This window comes from Arvicola amphibius, chromosome 2 (genome assembly GCF_903992535.2).
Source record: "Arvicola amphibius chromosome 2, mArvAmp1.2, whole genome shotgun sequence".
NCBI lineage: Eukaryota > Metazoa > Chordata > Mammalia > Rodentia > Cricetidae > Arvicola > Arvicola amphibius.
Window position 1 is genome coordinate 183939380 of NC_052048.2, and position 19158 is coordinate 183958537.

Here is a 19158-nt window from a genome sequence, read left to right on the forward strand (position 1 = left end):
CTTGATGATAAATGACTTAGCAGATGCGAAGGCCTACCATAGTACTTGAAGCATAATAAACAGCAGGTGACAAATATCCTATGGGGCAAGGAAGAAAGACAAATCAGCGTTTAGTACCAAAAAGGCTAAAGTAAAATCCTAAAACTAATATTTCCATTTGTTTATTTAATTTCACCAGAAAATGAAGATACCCTGGAGTACATTGAGCATAAACCTCCAAATATGCATAACAGTAAATTTCTGCTAACTCAGTTGAGAGCTCAGGGTCACTATTGTATAACAGCTGTGGTTCTTTGGCACAGAAATAAGCTCCACGCACAATGTTTGGGCCACGCGTACTTCCTTAGATATATCTGTAATGAGATGTGCTAACTGTTTTACCAAACTCTGAAAAATAATGGTGCTCAGCATCGACTGTTATACCAACCCACACAACCATGGGTCCTGAAGCATCTCAGAAAAAGATAAAAGGGTAAATGCATAGGGGGTGGGGACATAAGAAGCACAAAGAGCTCTGCCGCTCCGTTTCCCATAAAAAGGGGGGTCTGAAAGCATCTATGATCAGGTGGGCCCCTCATCCGAGCAGCAGACCTGTGGAGGAAAAGGATGCCGCGGGCGACCTACCCCTGAGGAGGAGAAGTTGGGGAAAGAGTGTCAAAACAGAATGGTACTGTACTCACATGGTGAAGGAGCCGGGGGGAGCAGACACTCGCCGCAGGTCCGCAGCTTGCACCTGATGGATGCTAGAGGCAGCAGGGAATGAGCAGCGAAGACAGAGTCAGCAGGACAGCGTGGACAAACAAGGAACAAGCCGGGGAGAAAAAGAGAGACATACAGAGTTTAAACAGAAATTAAATGAGCGTATCACCAACAGCGGTGAAAAAAAAAAAGTAAATAAGGAAATAATAAAGAAAAGGGAAACCAAGCCAGCCATGGAAATAATCCAGAGAAGCCGGTGACAGCAATGAAGCCAACAGGACACACGGAAGCAGCTAGTTCCAGGCAAGCCACGAGCTGGGGCACAGGGCCAAGGCAGGAGGGTGGGCTTTGGGCACAGGACCTTGGCTCCAGGACATTCAGGACAACTCAAGGACAAAGGCTCAGGCTTCTGCATCAGAGTGGGAAACCAGCACCACCGACTCCTGCTTGAGGAGGCGAGTCAGTTCCATCCTTGGACCTTGCCTTTGAGATCCATCAGAGAGCCATCTTGAAAATGGGGGCTCAACTACCTTGAGCTTCCTTCAGCTAAACAGCAGAGACTTTCTGAAAACTCCAGCAATCTTTTAAAATAAAACTCTATTTCCATCCCTCAGGTGCCTTAATTTCACCCATATTCTGTGTACAGAAGTGAAACCATAAACATTTCCCCTTTCTTCATTCTCTAGTGATGGGAGAGCTCACAAACGCTGTTAGAAAGTAGGCATCACACAGTTTAACAAGCTGAACCCCCAAACTCTCTCTCACTTCTGCATCATCATCCTCTTTCCCTCTCTTGTTTAAACTTCTCTAAGTTCTGAGCAACAGCCCCCCCCCCCCCCGCCCCATCCTCCGTCCACTGGGTAATACATTCTCCCAGAAGGTCACCCATGAGTTTATGCCGGTGTTCTGTCCACATTATCTCTCTTAAAACCAATAATATGCCTCAGTAGCCAAGGATGATGGAACCCGGTTGCCCAATCCAAAATTAGCTAACTAGAACACTTACTTGCCTTTGTGCAAAACGACCATCTTTCACAGTCACTAGTGAAGTTAAGGGTAACAGATGAAGAGCCCTTAGGCACCAGTTATTTTAAGCTTCTGACCTCCTTCAGTGGCGCTTCATAATACAGAACATAACTGAAATGTATTTGACTATCATATTGCCAGGGTATTAGTTTAAAAAAAAACTGGACAAAATCTCTTACAATTTGTGGGGAAAATATTTACTGGACTCCATAGTCTGTGTGATTCAAATACTACAATAAAGAATGCTCCCTTGCCAGTATGGAGTTAGTGAACACATTTTATTTTGTATATACTAATAAAGTTGGCATTATTTGGCATTATTTTCTGGAAAATATTTTTCCTTTCATAATAAATATGGACAGAGTGGTATCATGAAGGCCTACTATTTAGCTGTCTCTCATGGAGACTCCTTCCAATTATTCATGTAACCACATCTAAATGATTCAATATTTGTCCTACACTTGTAACAAAACATCATCAGAATACATTCTATATTACCTCTGTAATCATGAGATTTTAGATAGCTGTTAGCTTGTTAGTAGTTTCATAGAAACGTAGCAGAAATCAAAGTATAATGGAGTTCACGTGTTCATCATGGCTTCAATGTGTGCATGTCTCGGTGATGATGACAGGTACCAGGCATCCGGAGAGGAAAAGCCTAGGGCCTCCCCACAGAGCAGAGCAAAGAGAGAAGCCCCAGATGATGGATGCACTCTACTGACAGATGATGTGATGGGAGCATCACCAAGAGGTACAGCCACCTGCTAGAATTAGCTAGAGGATAGTACTTGGTGGAAGTGATGCACAAGTTGTTTTTGCACTGTGAGCAGGACTGGCAGATGAGAGGAAGAAGAGGCCAATGTGAGAAGAAAACCCAGGGACAAAATAATGATGATTATGAAGAAAGGCGATAGCTCCCTAGGACAAAGGAGAACAGGATGAAGATGGCAAAGACCAAAAACCGTTCTGAAGATAAAGAACATGGGCTTTCCACTTTTTGGAAGACTATTCTAATTGGTGGAGAGGAAAAACCATCTTCCTGAAGAAGGGAAGCAGAGTGAGCCAGAAAATGAATCAGTAGTAGGAGCATATTACTAGTTCCCTGGTGTAAGAAGAGAAGGTGTGCATTAAAGATTTGAGTGACAGGCTGAAGGTGGGTTTCAAGGGAAGTGCTAGCTAACCTGCTAAGTGTAGAAGAGTGGAGGTGAGTGAGACAGCTTCAGGGACCAGAGGCATGATGAATGAGCACATGGGTGAAGAACAGATGCATGTGGATTGGGAGCAGGAGGAAATGCACAGGCAACAGAGTTAAGAGTCTGGTTCTTCCTATGTAATCTAAGGTGGCCACAAAACCTCTTAAGGAAAACACTGTCAATTACAGTGTTTGAGGAATAGTCTTCAGTTTGGGAAAAGAGTCAAGGCTGAAGTCACAGATCTAGGATTCAACATCCTAAAGAAAGAGCTGATGTGTGAGACACACCAGCATTCAATAGAAGAAGAAGCAGTTCTTCAGGGAACAACAGTATTAAAATAGCAAGTGTTCCCAGGTAAAATGATTGAAATGAGCCCAGTTCCTTAGATGAACCAAGTAGCTACCATCCCTTCATTGGGAGCACACACACTCATGCATATATGCACACATTTGCACATGTACACATATGCATACACATACACACACACTGGCCTTTGAGATAAAAAAATTATGACACTGTAAACCACTTGTCTGCCTCTTCTAGTAAGAAAAATATATACAAGCAAATTAAGCAAATGAAACAGTTTCGGTTTATAAAAGAAAAGAAAGTAAGAAAGAAAAAGAGGAAGAAAGAAGAAAGCAAGGAAGGAAAGAGAAACAAAATAGGCAAGAAGAAAGGGAAGCAGAGAAATAAAGGAGTAACATGTTTTTAAATATCTCTTCTGTCATATAATGGTGGACAAGACAAAGAGACGTTCAAAGGCACAGAAGGTTAAAGAAAAAGTCCTAACATCAAGGTTGACTTTAAACTTGAAACTCTACTTGGAAATACAGAGGAAGAAGTTAGATCTTAAAAAAAGACAGAGAGAAAGAACTGCTTTATAATGAAGTAGAAATTAACTATCGAGATGAAAAAGGATTAGGAGAGAGAAAGCCAGGCTTAGTGAAAGGTATGACATGATAACCAGGTTTATTCCTTTTTTTTTGGAAAAGTACTATGGAGTATTGAGTTCCTTAAAATACAGTGTTGAATAATAATTTTATATATAATGATAAAATATCTCTTATTTTCCAAGTTTTAGTTATTTTTTTTTAAAATGGATAACGTGCTCTGACTCCCATTGCATACAGTCTCCTGTGTGACACGAGGCTGTTACTATGGGAATACAACTCCAACTAGGAAGTGTCAGCATCTTTATAGATGAGGCTGCTCTTGGCCACCTGTACAGTTAACTGCAAGAAGTGTCATATGTCACACATACCATGAGGACAAAACAAAACCCTCATGAGTATTTATCTTGCACATAAACAAAGCCAAATGAACTCTGACCAACAGAATTACCTAGAGAAGTCAAATTCTTTCTTGACAGAAGCGTAAAAGTTGTTTGAAACTGAACACTTGAAAACAGTTTTACACCTAAGAAGGTCATGAGACCGTACCCTTCACTTCAGTGATAGCAAACCCATTTTTGGTTTTATATAAAAGAAAGCTTTATTCTATCTTTTTCATAGGTGATCTATAAGTGGCCTAGGCACCTCGGCCACTGCACAAATCCGGAGGTAGCTTTCCATTCCTTAGTTCTAAGGTTTCTACCACACCGGGTGTCATGGTTTGACTACCATTTCTAGAAGACATATGGAGACCCATGTACAACCGTCAACATCTTGTCCTTCTTTAACATATAAACTCAACAATTACGTCTTCAACCTAGAAGAAAGAAAAGGCAGCAAGGACGGAAAGCATCAGCAATGCGCCAAGAGTTTTGCCAGCTGCAAAATGTAAATAAAGCAAGAACTATCAACTCAGAGTAAAAGGAGTAACGGAAGCTGTGGGAAACAACCAGGACAATGTTCCAGGAAGTCCGGACTCCAAGAACAGAGGAAGCGGACTTCTCACGCCAGCCTCCAACTTAGAAGCGGATGCCAGAAGCTGCGGTGCCTGGAGAGCGCTGTCTGGCGCTCTTCCTGAGCATATGCTGCCACGGAGAGAGGTGACAGGAGCTGCGGCACCTGCGTCATCAGATATTCTGGGAACTTGTGCAAATTCTCACCTTGACTTCATGAACACATGGCCAAGCATGCCCCTGCCTTGCAGGCACCGCCAGGAAGCTAGCCATTCAGTACGACAGGTAACCATGCAATACGGAGAGCAGACAGGAGGTGCACCTTTGAGGTCCCTCACTGTGACAGAGAATGGCCCAAGACTAAGCTCTTAAGTGACCTTAGGCATGATGACATGATATCTAGAAGGTACTCAAAAAGATGACCCGAATCCTCTCTTCTCTCTCCAGCTATCTCTCCAATCCCAAACAGACAATTAAGTTACCAATTTGAGTAAAGGACACTAGAAAAAGAACATATGTTCTATGTTACCTATTCTTCATTGTCTTACCTTGAATCAGCTTATCAAAACACCTAAAAAATAAAAAGTATAGGAAGGAAGGGCTACTGGGTGTTTAAAGTAAACACAGTGAGTCAAATTAAGTATGGACAGTTGATGCTGCCTTGGAAGGCAAAACTGAATCGAGGACATGGGACCCCAAATAGAAAGGTAGGGAAAGGGATCACTCGTTGACAGAAAGAAATGCAGCACAACAAGGGGCAAGTGATAGACCTCCCTAAACCAAACTAAAAATTAAAACCAGTTCATCTGAACACAATATATTCAGTGGTCAGTGGAGGAAAATCATCTATCTTACATACAGCAAAATTTACCCAAAAGAAGGTTGAATAACTATCCAATAAAAAGTAAAATTGATTGCCCGTGTTCCCACGAGAGCAATCTAGGGCCTCTGGTGATTCCTTGACTTTTCTCCCCTTTCCAACACAGTGAGGTCCCCAGACCATGCACATGCTCTGTCACCTGCTTTCCCGTGTCTCATTGTCACCCAGGAAGGCAAGCCAGGACTCACTCATTGAGCAAAGGCATGGACGTTCTCCGCTTGCTCTTCTGTACCATGTTGGCCTGATTCCTCAAGGAGATCCGAATCATGGCGGGTGCCAACCTACATGGCTCCCCATCTACTTGCATGGGGATGGACTTGTAAGTCAGAAGCATCACTTCCCGACACTGGTGCAGCCTTTCTCCATGGCCCCCAACTTGCAGGGCAGCCTGTCCAAACAAGGCAAAGAAGAGCCGAGAGTCAGTGGCTAGTATTTCAGAGAAGTCACACCTAAAGCCATTGTAGAGAACCAAAAGCCTCTGTTAGCATCATTAGCCATCAGTACAGTAAGAACTTGAAGAAACCATAGCTACAAATGAATCACATCTGCAAACCTTCTGAGGAACTGTACCATAAACTCCCACAGATAAGAACTTTGCGTTTTACCCAGTATAAATCTAAATGTAGCTGTGCCCATAAAAGTATGAACACATTTTCATGCACCTTGCATGTTTGGGTTGCATGTTATACGGCACATATAAAAGTCAGAGGACAACTTGCAGGAATGGAGTCTCCTCCCACCATGTAGGTTCCAGGTGTTGAATTGTCAAGCTTGGTGGCATGTCATGTGCCTTTATCTGCTGAGCCATCTTGACAACGCTCATGTCAAATTAATTAACACCAAGCATTCCTTTGTGTTATCTATTTCCATTAAGTAACTAATGCCATGTATCCTTAGTAAGTTTTAAAACTTAGACAAGATTTTTCTTTTTAACTCAAACCTCTTAAAATGATTTCAAATCTGCTTTAGTAAATACGGGGATAAAAATAAAAAATGAGTTACTCAATTTAAGACTTTAAAGTCTAAAATCTAACCCAGTATACTTAGGAAATCAACTCTGTAACAAATTTTGAAAAATAAACGCCCAAATATAATTAGAATGATGTGAAAGATTATAAAGAACCAATAGATATTTCACTATCCTTATTATAGACAGAATCAAAATATTTTGAATTAAAACCTGTGACGAAAATACTGGTGTTTGTACATCCACAGACATGGTAAATAAAAAGATGCTGAGAAAAACATGTTCATCGTTCTCAGGAAACGACTGTGGATGTAACACTATAGCCTACTGATTAAAGGGGGGACCATGAGGACACGATTTATGGATGAAATAACATAGCCTATTGAGGAATGATGGATAATTTAGCTCAGGGTGTTGGGAATAGTTCTCAGGACATATAGAAAAATATAATCAATATAATATGCCATATTGTAGACAAAGAAGAAATTAAAAAAAAGAAATATAAAAAACTCCCAATCTGAAAGAGAAAGTGTTTATTCCACCTTCCATGGCTTGGAGGGTTGTTGTTGCTGATGATGCCATTGCTATCATTTCTTTTTATCAGAAGATGCTGCGGTGCAGCTAGTTCTGAACCTGGAGCCTCACTCCTCCTGCTTCAGCCTGTGTAGTGCTGGTATTTCAGACCTGGGCTATCACACTCAGGCCCACTGTTTGGATCTTGAATGCCCTCTGAAATCAGATGTGTTAAATGTGTGTTTTCCAGCCCACGCCATTATTGGAGATAGCAGAATCTTTAAGGAGTGGAGCTTTTTGGGAGTAAGTTAGACCACTGGTGTCATGCATTTGAGGGAGATATCAAGACCCTACCCCCTTTTAATTTGCTCTTCCTATGACGTGCCCCCACATTATGTGCTGCCTTGGTATAAACCCAAATGCATTGCCCAAGTGACCACCGACTGAATTGTGAGCCAAAATAAACCCTCCTTTGAAGGCCAACTACCTAGGACATTTTTCCACAACAACTGAGCCCCTCTCTCTTTCTCAAGCATCCTCTCCGGCAGTGGCTACTCCTCCTCTGTGCTTCCATTCCCAAGCCACCTACCTCTCACTCTTTGACTCACACAACCGGCCCACTTCTCATGGAATAAGTAACTCCCTTTCGAAATACCGCTTCCTACGTACAACTCTCAGGACAAAGACAATCAACAGGCTTTTCAGATGGCCTTGTCTCCAGAGTTCTAACAATTATCTTATGTCTTATGCCCTTGGTTCCTTAGGACTAAAGCCACCCCATTTAACCCCACTCTCTTTCTAGCATTTGAAGAGACAGAGACTCGGTGCAGCTAGTGACTTATGAGCAGGTAATCTACAGGCTGTCCTCTTGTCGGTTCGTTCTTCTAGCGTCCTCTAATCCACCTTCTGTGCTTCAATAGCCTCAGGGAAACTAACAATATGGGTTTTTCCCTCTCCAACACACTACGTGAGTCAAGAAGGAAGAAACTCTACCTAGACAACTAGTAGTGACACCATGCTCACTTAGCTCACAATGTCCTGTCGTGGCGCTTCAATTGTGTCTTAATAAATAAAGACTGCCTGAATATCTGAGAATAAAACAGTCCCACTGGTCAGCCTTACAGACTAGATTATGAAAACACACACCTCTAATCTCAGTAGCCATAGTGACACACACACCTTTAATTCCAATAACCACAATGACACACACCTTTAATCCCAGTAGCCACATTAGTTACCATAGAAACTGGGCGGTGCATGCCTTTAATGATGGCGGTACATGCCTTTAATCCCATCCCTAGAGAGGATTATAAAATGGGAGGAAATAGTTCTCAACAGTCTCCTTCTGAGATTCCTGGAGGCAGAATTACCATTTTCAGACTGAGGTTGAGGTAAGGACCAGTGGTTGGCTGTTTTACTTTTCAGATCTTCAGGTTGACCCCAATTTCTCTCTCTCTGAGTTTTTATTAACCATGTTTCAATGTCCCACATAAGTTTTAGCAATCATTCTCTTTCCATAAGTCTATGTCATTAATTTTTATTGCTCCTCCCCAATTTTATTAATAACTAAAGTGAACATCAGCATGCTGGAAAGTTCCACTGCACTAGATACTGAAGAAGTCTAAATAGCAATGGTGGCAGGGGTACTTCCCCAATGAGTGTCCATATAATTAACTACTTAGAGAGGGACTAAACACATCTCCCTTTCCACAGATGAGAACTGATTTGGATTTATTGTTATAATCTCTTTCAGTGCTAGTATTTTCTGATTCTAGGTTATGCCTATAACTCAACAATATCATGTTTTCAAATACAAACTCTCCACATCTAGAATCATCACTCCTTCTTTCTCTCTATCTGCCATGGTATAAATGTCCAGTCGTTGTCAAAGTAAAGTGGGGTAATTTAAAAAAGGTGGAGTTTATCTGGAAACTCTTTTTCTAGTCATTGTGTAAGAAATCTAAAATTCACTAATAATTTTACTTATATTGTGTTTGCAAACCTGCTTTTAATAACAAGACTTTGAAAAATCCAAGTACCCTTTTTCCCTGACAGTAATTTTGTGTATGTGCCTTTTTAGTTTTTGTTCAATAGACATAGATTCTAACCAGCACTAACAGGTTATTAGTAAGGTCATAACAGGACAAAGAAAAAGAAAAAGGAAAAAAAAATGCCTGATCAATTTCATAGTCTTAGAAAGACATTAACCTGAGAATCTATGGTCCAATTTAGAGGAAGACCTCTATGTTTTAAATCTACTTGAAGAAATAATTGCTACTTTAAAACTGTAATATCCTGAAAGTTAAAATAGTGACAGAATCAGCAATATTTCCTGAAAAATGGGATACGGCAGATTTGAATAAATCTGGGAAGAAACACATGCTGCTGATATTTTTAACTCTCAACTGTTAGTATTCGTCATTTATAGCAGACATGTTTTGTATCTAGTAAAGGAAGGATTGAAAAAGGCAAAGTTAAAACAGTACTAGCTAACAATAAAACAGAATTTAGGTTACATTTGATAAATCATCTACTCAGTAGATAATCAATGGAACTTGACATACAAAGAAGACACTGATCCATTAAGAAGGAAGAAATGAAATGATCTCACAGTAAAGCTTAGTAACAAATTGTATCCTGCAGGAAGGAACGGGTCACTGAAGATGGAAACAGATCGATAGATGTTACTGGTCTCAGCAACACAGAGAGGAATGTGTCATGCTAGCCCACCGTCTGTGAGACAGTAATTAGCAAACACTTTAACTGAACCCATAGGGAATGGATAAAAGGGCAGACAGTATGTGGACAAAAGTCAACCTGCAGTTTCATGGAAATCAATGAGACTATGGTAGACTGAACGCCAAGAAAACCCCTGCAGTGGGCAGAGCAACGCCCGTGCCGTCATTACCAAATGATGCCTGTGTTCTAGCAATGAAACCACACACAGCAAACGCACATTTTCCCATGTGAGTAAACAACGGATGTGAAAGAAGCACAGCTGCCCTGCTTCACTGAAGTGAGTACAACATAATCAATCCCAAAGATCCTTGTAAGGGAAAAGCAAGGCGAGGGGACAGAGCCAAAGAGACATGACCTAAGAACTCTGAGCAACATAGAGGGGCCGTCAGCCAAAGAATGCAGATCACAGCTCCACCTTTCTCTACTCCATGTGATGACCGCACCTCTGTGGTCTAAGGCCACTGCTTGTGGTCTAGTCTGTTTATAGTCTGACTCATGGAGAGGGAGATGAATCACTGCCTTTGTGCCCACAGAGACCACATCAAGCTCCAGCAGACAGCTCAAATCTATTGGTCACATATACGGCCTGGTTAAATTGAACGGTTTTCAAAACAAAACCAAAAGTCACAAGTTTATAAAGGGGACAGGTAGACTTGGAAGGTGAGTTTGGTAGGGACAGGGATGGAGGGAAGACAAAGAAGGTGCAGGTGTGGGCAAGATCCATCTAAATACTGTATTATCTATATGGGCAAAATTGTCCAAGAACAAAACTACGAGAAAGGCGCATAAAGCAAGACAGTGCACACTGATGTAAAAATAAATGGATGGAAGGAAATAGAATTCTGGAAAAGATCCAGGACAATCCTGCAGAAGAGGAAACTCCATTCAGCAATAACACTGGAGAAAATAATACATGTGTCTAATAGATGAATACTAATTTGTTAGATTCCCTGGAACAGGAGTTATAGACAATTGTGAGCTGCCATCTGGGTGTTGGAAATTGAACCCAGGTCCTCTGGAAGAGCAGCCAATGCTCTTAACTGCTGAGCCATCTCTCCAGCCCCTGAATACTACTTTGTCTAATGCACAAAAGTTTTCCTGAGATCAGTTATTTATTTAGACCTGAAACTTTAAACCATAAATTATCAAGGAGACAATAAAGGAGAATGTTTTCCCAAGATAACTCGGAATGTATAAAGATTTTTAAGTAAGTGAACGCATGTGTGTATGTGTATGTGTGCGTGTATGAATGTGTGTGTATTTGTGTGTATGCATGTACGTATGCGTGTGTGTGCATGTGTGTATGTGTGTGTATGCATGTGTGTATGCGTGTGTGTATGCGTGTGTGTGTGTGTAGCCCTAACACAAATTAAGCATAACTTATAAAACCAGAGGTCACCAATGTACAAGGCGAATCCTAGAGGACATAGGGCATTAGAGCGGGAATGCTGAAGGAGGGACACAGACGAATGAAAATGACGAAAATACATTTGTGCATTTGTGTATAACATTTTCAAAAAAGTAAATTATAAATAAAATTAAGTTAAAAAGTGTTGAAAAGAGAAATGAAGAACACACACAAAGCAGACAGGATTTATTTGCAATAAATACGTCTCTCAAAAGACTTGTATCTCTTGTAACTCAGTAATAAAGGATGAACTATTCACAATCACATAAAAATAGGGCTTTTTCAAAAGACACAGTGTAATCATGAAGATAGCCTGTCCTTTCTCTCACTATTTGTTCAGAGCTCGGCGACTTTAGAAGACATATCTAACTCCTTCACGATTTGTTTCCCTTCGCCACTTTTATTACCTGTAGTTTTAAATCCAAATCAGCTCTTATTATTCTGCACATTGTGATCGTGTCAGTAAATATTAAAGAAAGCAGTTTTATAATTTTTACTAAGAGTTTTCAAAACATTTATCTCATTGAATCAATGCCTTCTGCCCTAGGAATTTGTCATAACAATCTTCAACTCAGCGTTCACACGCAACATTAGTTGCAGGGTTATTTATGACACCACACATCAGGAACAGGAAAGCTACATAAAGGGAGGGCTATTATGTAAATTGTGCTATGCTTATACAATGGAAGCGTAGGTTGCCATTTGTAGTAGGCTTTTGTGCTAATGATTAAATACAAAGAAAGACACTGTGGTAGGTAGAACAATGCCTACCGCCATACTGAGGCCATCGTGTGTGAACCTCTGCGTGGGTTTCCATTTGCTTTGTTATGACAAATCCCAGGAAAGAAGATACTGACTCAATGAAACAGAAAGAAAACTCTTAGTGAAATTATAAAACCACTTTTTAAAATTTATGTTTGTTTTCAAACATAAAAACAAAGTCACTGCCAGGAAACCCACAGAAACACGAAGAACGATCTGCAAGTGTTATGATTAGATCAGCTATTTTCACGTCAGTTCTTACGCTCACGCACAACATCAAATGAGCAAACACCGAGCATTTCATTTTCTAGAAAGTACAAGACATCACATCATGGAGAAGAATAAACCCTCAGCCTGGGAATCTCTGTCTTTTTTTTTTCAGACTGAACAACTCTTTGCTTTCTTCATCCAGATATGTAAAAGAACTTCCACAGTTTAATGTGAATTAAAAGAGAGATCAATGTGCCTTCTTCAAAGTAGAGGAGCCTAAAGTCAGGGGAAATCGCAAGTGAGGGGCCCACTTCTTCGTGTGACTCATGCTTTGAACTGTCTTGAAAAGTTTTAAATTACTTAGAAATAGACTCAACATGAAAGGCCCTTCCCAACCATAATAGCAAAAAATTGTGGCAGAAAGAAATACAAATTATAATGCCTGATTATGGGTTCTGTAAAACCCAAGAAGGCAATCAGGAGACCCAGTGCCCAATAAGGAATCATCTTAATTAGCAGGAATGCATCACAACCAACGGAGTCAACTGAAGACTTCTCTTTGAAGTTTGCAATTACAAGATAAACGCTCCAAAAGAACTAGCTTTTTTTTTCCTATTCCAGCAATTCAATTTAAAATCTCTTTCTATAAGTCAGCCTGAATTTCCCTTTCTTTGGATGTACTTAAATTACAAGCAGTGTACAAAGTATTTATTAGCTTATTGCATGACCTAAAAAATATATATAGCCTTTAATGATTTCAGATATGTCAATCTTTAAAAAAAATAATTTGCTGTATAAAAGCTTGACCTGCTAGTTAAGGTTTTTAATTATATGGAATTTACTTTAAATATTTTCTGCCTTGGCAGCAACTGCAGTCACTAGAAGTGGAGTTTCTATCACACGTTTGACACTATCTCATGCAACATTGTACTGTTCATGCTGTGCAAAGAGGAAACTACAGTCAGCATGACTTTAGGATTCCATTTCCTCTTCACCAAATCCCATACATTAATTTTCTCCCCTGTCCATCCACATTAGCAAAAGGATGAGGAAGAGGGGGTTTAACAGACCCTCAACACCATCTAACCTAGAGAGATCAGTTATCCATTTTTAAATATAAAATATACTTAATTTTATGTCATTCTTTCAGTTTTCCAGCCACTAATGCTATCCTATGGATTGCATTTCCAGGAAGGCATATTATGTAAAATCATAAGCATGTATTGAAGATGGCTTATTGCCGTCTTATGGGGATTTCAGAGCTCTGTTCTTTTGTAATGCTGTTTCACAATATCCACCTTATTTAATGCAGTCATTCTTTGACTAATTGCCCACAGTAATCTCCTAGGATTCATTAATGCTCTTCTCCCTTTTGCAGCAGGTCACTACGCTCAAATAATCCTGGGACTCCCCAGTCCCTTTCACCTTTGTGGAACCTTCTTACTCCACACTTCTGGTATACTCATCTTTCACTTGGACACTGATGCCAATATGACCATTTGTCTATTAAGCCCCAGAGGCAGACATTCCGTTCATTCACATCAGCTTCCAGGCACAGGTCTGATCATGCCCGACCCTTCGCCACAGCGCCTCCATCAACAGTTTAAAGGACTGTTTGCTTTTTCCTGCTCCTCCCCATGACTACAGCCTTATTAACTGTCCGATCTCTGAAGCACCCACTTGCAGCTCTCCAAGTACATGTGCTCTCAGGCTGGTTGCCCTGAGGGGCCACTGTCTTCTCGAGACTCTGCCTCCTCTAGAGAGCAAGGAGTACTCTTCTGAGAGCACCCCCTAAGAGGTTCTTCTTCCTGGCATCTCCCAGCTCTGTCCCGGAAGTAATCGCTTTATTCTCCATCTTCCCTCCATCCCAGAGCTGTGATGCACCCCAAAAGTGGGCTTTTCTGCCGGGCGTTGGTGGCGCACGCCTTTAATCCCAGCACTCGGGAGGCAGAGGCAGGCGGATCTCTGTGAGTTCGAGACCAGCCTGGTCTACAAGAGCTAGTTCCAGGACAGGCTCCAAAGCCACAGAGAAACCCTGTCTCGAAAAACCAAAAAAAAAAAAAAAAAAAAAAAAAAAAGTGGGCTTTTCTTTTGCCTCACCCGTGAAACAGTTTTTCTTGGTAGCACGTCACTTATATGTGGCGCTTGTTAATTCACTAATATGTGTAACGTGGCCCAGTTATTGTTGGATCCAGTCAATAAGCATGAGTATCCACTAACGTTACAAAAAAAAAAAATTGAGCAACATTCTATCCACTCCTACCTAGAAGAAAAATATGGCTTACAAAGCAGATTTGGAGTAAATACCTACTATTTGTTGAGTTTATAAACCCAAATCCAAACTGAATTTTCTTATCCAAAATGGTTGGGTCAGAAATGTTTTGAGTTTCAGAGATATTTCTTTTTCTTTTTTCTTTTTGGATTTTGGAATATTGTGTAGACTTCAGCAGTGGAGCAGCCCTGGTGTGAAAATCCAAAACAGTCTGAAATCAAAGGTTTTATTTGAAATGAACTACATTCAGACTTTGAAATGTCTGAATTCAGTCAATGAAAAACATTCAAGACTTTGGACATTTGGACTAGGAGTGCTTATCAATGCCATTTTATGAGGACATGCATATGAAAGACAGGGACCAGAGATGACATCTTAAGTGATGCTTCAGGAAATCCAAACTCAGCAATATCACAAAACACTGGCCTGGTTTAATCTGGAGTAAGAGTTAAGATGGAATCTGTATAGACTTGGTAAACTGTCAACTGGTCATAAGAAAGCAAATGCTTCTTAAGAGCCCAGTGAAGACTTGCCTAAGCAGATAGTTGGTCCTGCTTGGATACACTGATTTTCACAAAATATTACTGTGCTTTTCATTTATTAAAGAAAGCACATTGTCAAAAATCCCTCTGAGATATCCGTGGGTTAAACAACATACTGTGGGATTCATTTCAACTTAGAACTAGTTAACACTGTATATGAGTAGTCATTCCAAAGGCTGGGTGTTGTGAGAGTTGGGGCTTTGCCCTATTATTTTTCCTGCTTTCCAGTTTATTTTTATTATGTTTATGCCTGTATGTTTATGTAGAGTTATGGGCATGTGAGCGCAGGTACCCACAGAGGTAAGAAGTGTCAGATCCTCCTGGAGCTGTAATTTATGTGGGTACTTGGAACAGATCTTGGGTCCTCTAGAAGAACAACCTCTGAGGCATCCCTCCACTGCCTATTTTGTCTACTTCCAACTTAAAATCCTCATTAAAATATTTATTTAAAGAACATCTGAGCATCTGGTAGATGGTCATGTGGACAGAGAGCTTGCCATGCAAGCGTAAATACCAGAGATCAGATCCCAGCATCCAGGTTGATTCTCCAGAGCATCCCGTGTCCTGGCCCTTTTCTTCTTCTTCATCTGCTCATCTACATTTATTCACCACTAAACCACTTCCCCACTGAGAACTATGGCTTCTTGTGTCTTCACATGTTTATAAATTTCCCTTTTCCCACAGTGCGGAATTCTATTTATTCAGTCAGCTGTGTTTAGACAGGGGGAAGCATGCTGTGCTTTGATGCATACAGGTTAGAGTCACTGCCCACTGCCCACTGCACACTGCTCACTGCCCACTGCATACTGCACACTGCCCATGCACACTGCACACTGTACACTGCACATTGCCCACTGCATACTGCATACTGCCCATGGACACTGCACACTGTATACTGAACACTGCATACTGCATACTGCAGGGGTGGAACTCCACCAATTGCCACTCCTACCGCTCTGCTCTCCCTACTCTCCCTTCTGACCTATCAAGCTGGTACATCTGGATTGTATCTGCGGCTCCCCTATCTTCTGCCTCCAGAGAGGACCACCAGGGACAATCCAGTGACTGTGGCAAAGAGGCCGTCATTATAACAGAGCCCTTTTCCTACCTACTTGGCAGGCTGGTATTAGTCTTCCCCCTCCTCAGGACTCTGTGTTATAAATGATGCTTATTTGACATTGCAGGTTCACCAGAGGGTAAACGGGGAAACATGAGTAGGGAGTCCCTACCATTAAACTCCCAGCTAACCATTCCGTTTCTGTCTGCTGCATCTCTCCTAGTCAGACATTAATTATACAATCATAAACAAAGCAACCAAAAAAGAAAGAAAAAAGACTATATTCAGATCCTGATGCAGATAAAGCAGAAGATAAATAGCCCTGTTGCACTGTGAAGAAAAGTCAGCACGTGCAACTGCTCAGTGTTGAAGAACAGGCAAAGAATGTTCAAAGCCAGGCTTGCTGCAGAGCTCTTGAGCCAGGACACAAGCAAGGGAGGGAAGAGTGCTGGAGAATCAAAGAAAAAACCCTGACTCTATTGGCCAGGTGTCCTATATTTAAATGCCCTCCCCCCCAGAGAGTCATGTATGTTAGCACTTGGTCCCCAATTTGGTGAAACTGTTTTGAGGCTTAAGGAATCCTTAGAAGCACAGCTTTGCTCGTGGAAGTATGTCACTGAAGGTGGGCCCTGAGAATTTATATCTCTGTCTTGCTTCCTGTTCCCTGTGTATGGATACAAATGCCATCAGCCAGCTTCCTGCTCCTGCCATCATCTTGTCCCTTCCCTGCCATGAAGAACTCTATCACCTAGGAACGATTAGCTAAAATAAACCCTTTCTTCCATAAGTTGTTTTTGGTCACAGTAGTTTAACACAGCAACAGAAAAGTAGCTAAGACGCCAGCTAAGGGTATAAACCTTGATCTTGAGCACAGAGAAAAAGCATGGAACATTCCCTTTGGCCATTCAGGCCCTTGGAAAAGATCATCATCACCCGGACAATTCCTGGTCTCTTCTATCTTCACAGGTAGCATGAAGCTGTAGTATATGACAATGACTTAACCAACTCCTACTGGATTAAGGTATAAGTGAGAGAGAAAAAAAACACAGGAGGACTGTTTGGGGGAGCGTGGGAGAGATCTATGGCAATTGTTAATTTGACAATCTATAATCACTTGGGAGACAGATTTCTGGGCATCCCTGTGGGGTAATTAGCCTGTGACTTCAGTCATTGAGTTAGGAAGACCCATCTACAATTGTGGCACTGTTCCCCGGCTGGGATCCTGAACAGTAGTAAGTAGAGAAGGGGGTTGAGGAGCAGCCTGCATTTACTGTTCTCTGCTTCCTCATTGGATGCAGTGTGACCACAGCTTCGAGCTTCTGTTGCCTCTGCTTTTTTGCCATGACGGACGTTAGCCTTGAACTGTGTGCTGAACCAAACACTTTTCCCAGAGTTCCTTCTGTTTAGGGTGTTTCCTCGCAGCAAGGGGAAAAGAAGTGAAGACGGTTGTGCTTTTGTTTATTAAAGTAGAAATACAACCTTCTCACATTTTGTGGATAGGGGCTGGCACACACCCAACGTTATCCCAAAGTTACAAGTAGAAGTTTTACTTTGATTTGTTGTACAAACTTTGAGTTTATATAATAACTTATATAATGCAACATGAAATAAGTCATTTTTATAATTCCTAATTGGTCAACCTTAGTTGAATAGGTTGAACTGTTTGAACGAACTTACACGATAAATCCAGTTTTAAATATAAATATACAATATTAAAGTATGGAGTAATGTGTATACTGTAGCAGCTGAACAGTACTAAGATGATTATAATGGTATCTTTCCCATCTATAATATTTTGTAATAAACCGTACAGTCATCTCATGCTCAGTAAACAAGATGAAATTGGATGTAAATAACTAGTTTTTAAGTTCAGTATTTATTTCTTCAGTAAGGCAGGAAAAGTATCAACCAGGTGCTGTGGTTTGTGTTAAAGCTGCCCTACTCTGTGTCTTGATGGCTTCATAAGCATGGAAGGTCTTATTTCCTAGAAAGTAAAACAGAATCAAACCGATTTATCATTGAAGTTCAGATGATTATGAATAGGTTTCCAGACTTAAATAACACCATTCATGTTTATCCTAAGCATTTCTGTACTGTGTAGAGTTTATAAGTTTATAAGAGAAAAAAAACTTTGTTATTTGAAAATAGTTTTTTTAAACAATATAGTCTTATCAGTTTCTCCTACATCCGACTCTTCCCAGATCCTCCCTGCCCACCCACATCCATACCCTTTTCTTTCTCTCTCTCATTATAAAATAAACAGATACATACAAATAAATAAAATAAAATAAAAAGAATACCACAAAGCAAAGAGAAAAAAAGCACAAGAAAGTAATACAGATGCAGAGACACACACATTTACACAGACAGAAATCCCATAAAAACACAAAACCAGAAAAAAAAATCGTAACAAAAGGTCTGTGATGTTTAAAAAAAAATGCTTAGATAAAGCATTATGAGACAAAAACCCTCCAAAAGTACCATTGAGTTGGTTTTGTGTTGGCTGTCTACTGCTGGGCATGCGGCCTGCCCTTGAGTGTGCTTTGTACTCTCAACAAGACTCCGTTGGGAGAAAAAACTAAGTTTTTATTTGTGGCTTACACACAAGGGTTTTCAATAAAATTGAGATATTGCTCACCAAGGAGGCCATGGTGAATCCGATGACTTCAATGTAGCCATCATCGTGACGCTGGGGTTCAAAGTCGTGGTGATCTCCAGGGTTTCCCCAGGGCATTGTGCCAGCACAATATCTGCAAACCAGGTCAGAATCAGTTAAGGCGACCTCACTCTCTCCTGATTATCTCTGGGAATTAACTTAGGGTTAAAGTACACATGCACCAAGGTCTCACACATATGTTCATGACTACACAGGGGGTTTATAGTTCTGTGTGTCAGTTTATAAACAAACTTTTAAAAATCATTTCTAATAATTTGTGATTATTAAATATAATAACATCTTGCTGTTCTTGTTGCATACCTTCAAGTATAAAAACATATAACCTTATCTCTAAAACAATATAACTTTGCAAAAACAAGCCACAATTTTA

The 19158-nt window shown here is 40.7% G+C and overlaps 1 protein-coding gene across 4 annotated transcripts in view; it reads right to left on the reverse strand.

Moving 5' to 3' along the window:
* Dgki (diacylglycerol kinase iota) overlaps positions 1-19158 on the reverse strand; it is a 454067-nt gene that overhangs the window by 164854 nt on the left and 270055 nt on the right. For 3 of the 4 annotated variants that reach the window (XM_038320431.2, XM_038320432.2, XM_038320434.2), the window contains 2 exons: positions 18750-18861; positions 5830-6029 (listed from right to left, as the gene is read on the reverse strand). In XM_038320431.2, coding sequence (XP_038176359.1) covers positions 5830-6029; positions 18750-18861 — 312 coding nt within the window. Of the gene's footprint in view, positions 1-680; positions 744-5829; positions 6030-18749; positions 18862-19158 lie in introns of all 4 variants that reach the window. The other variant, XM_038320430.1, reaches the window with a different exon arrangement.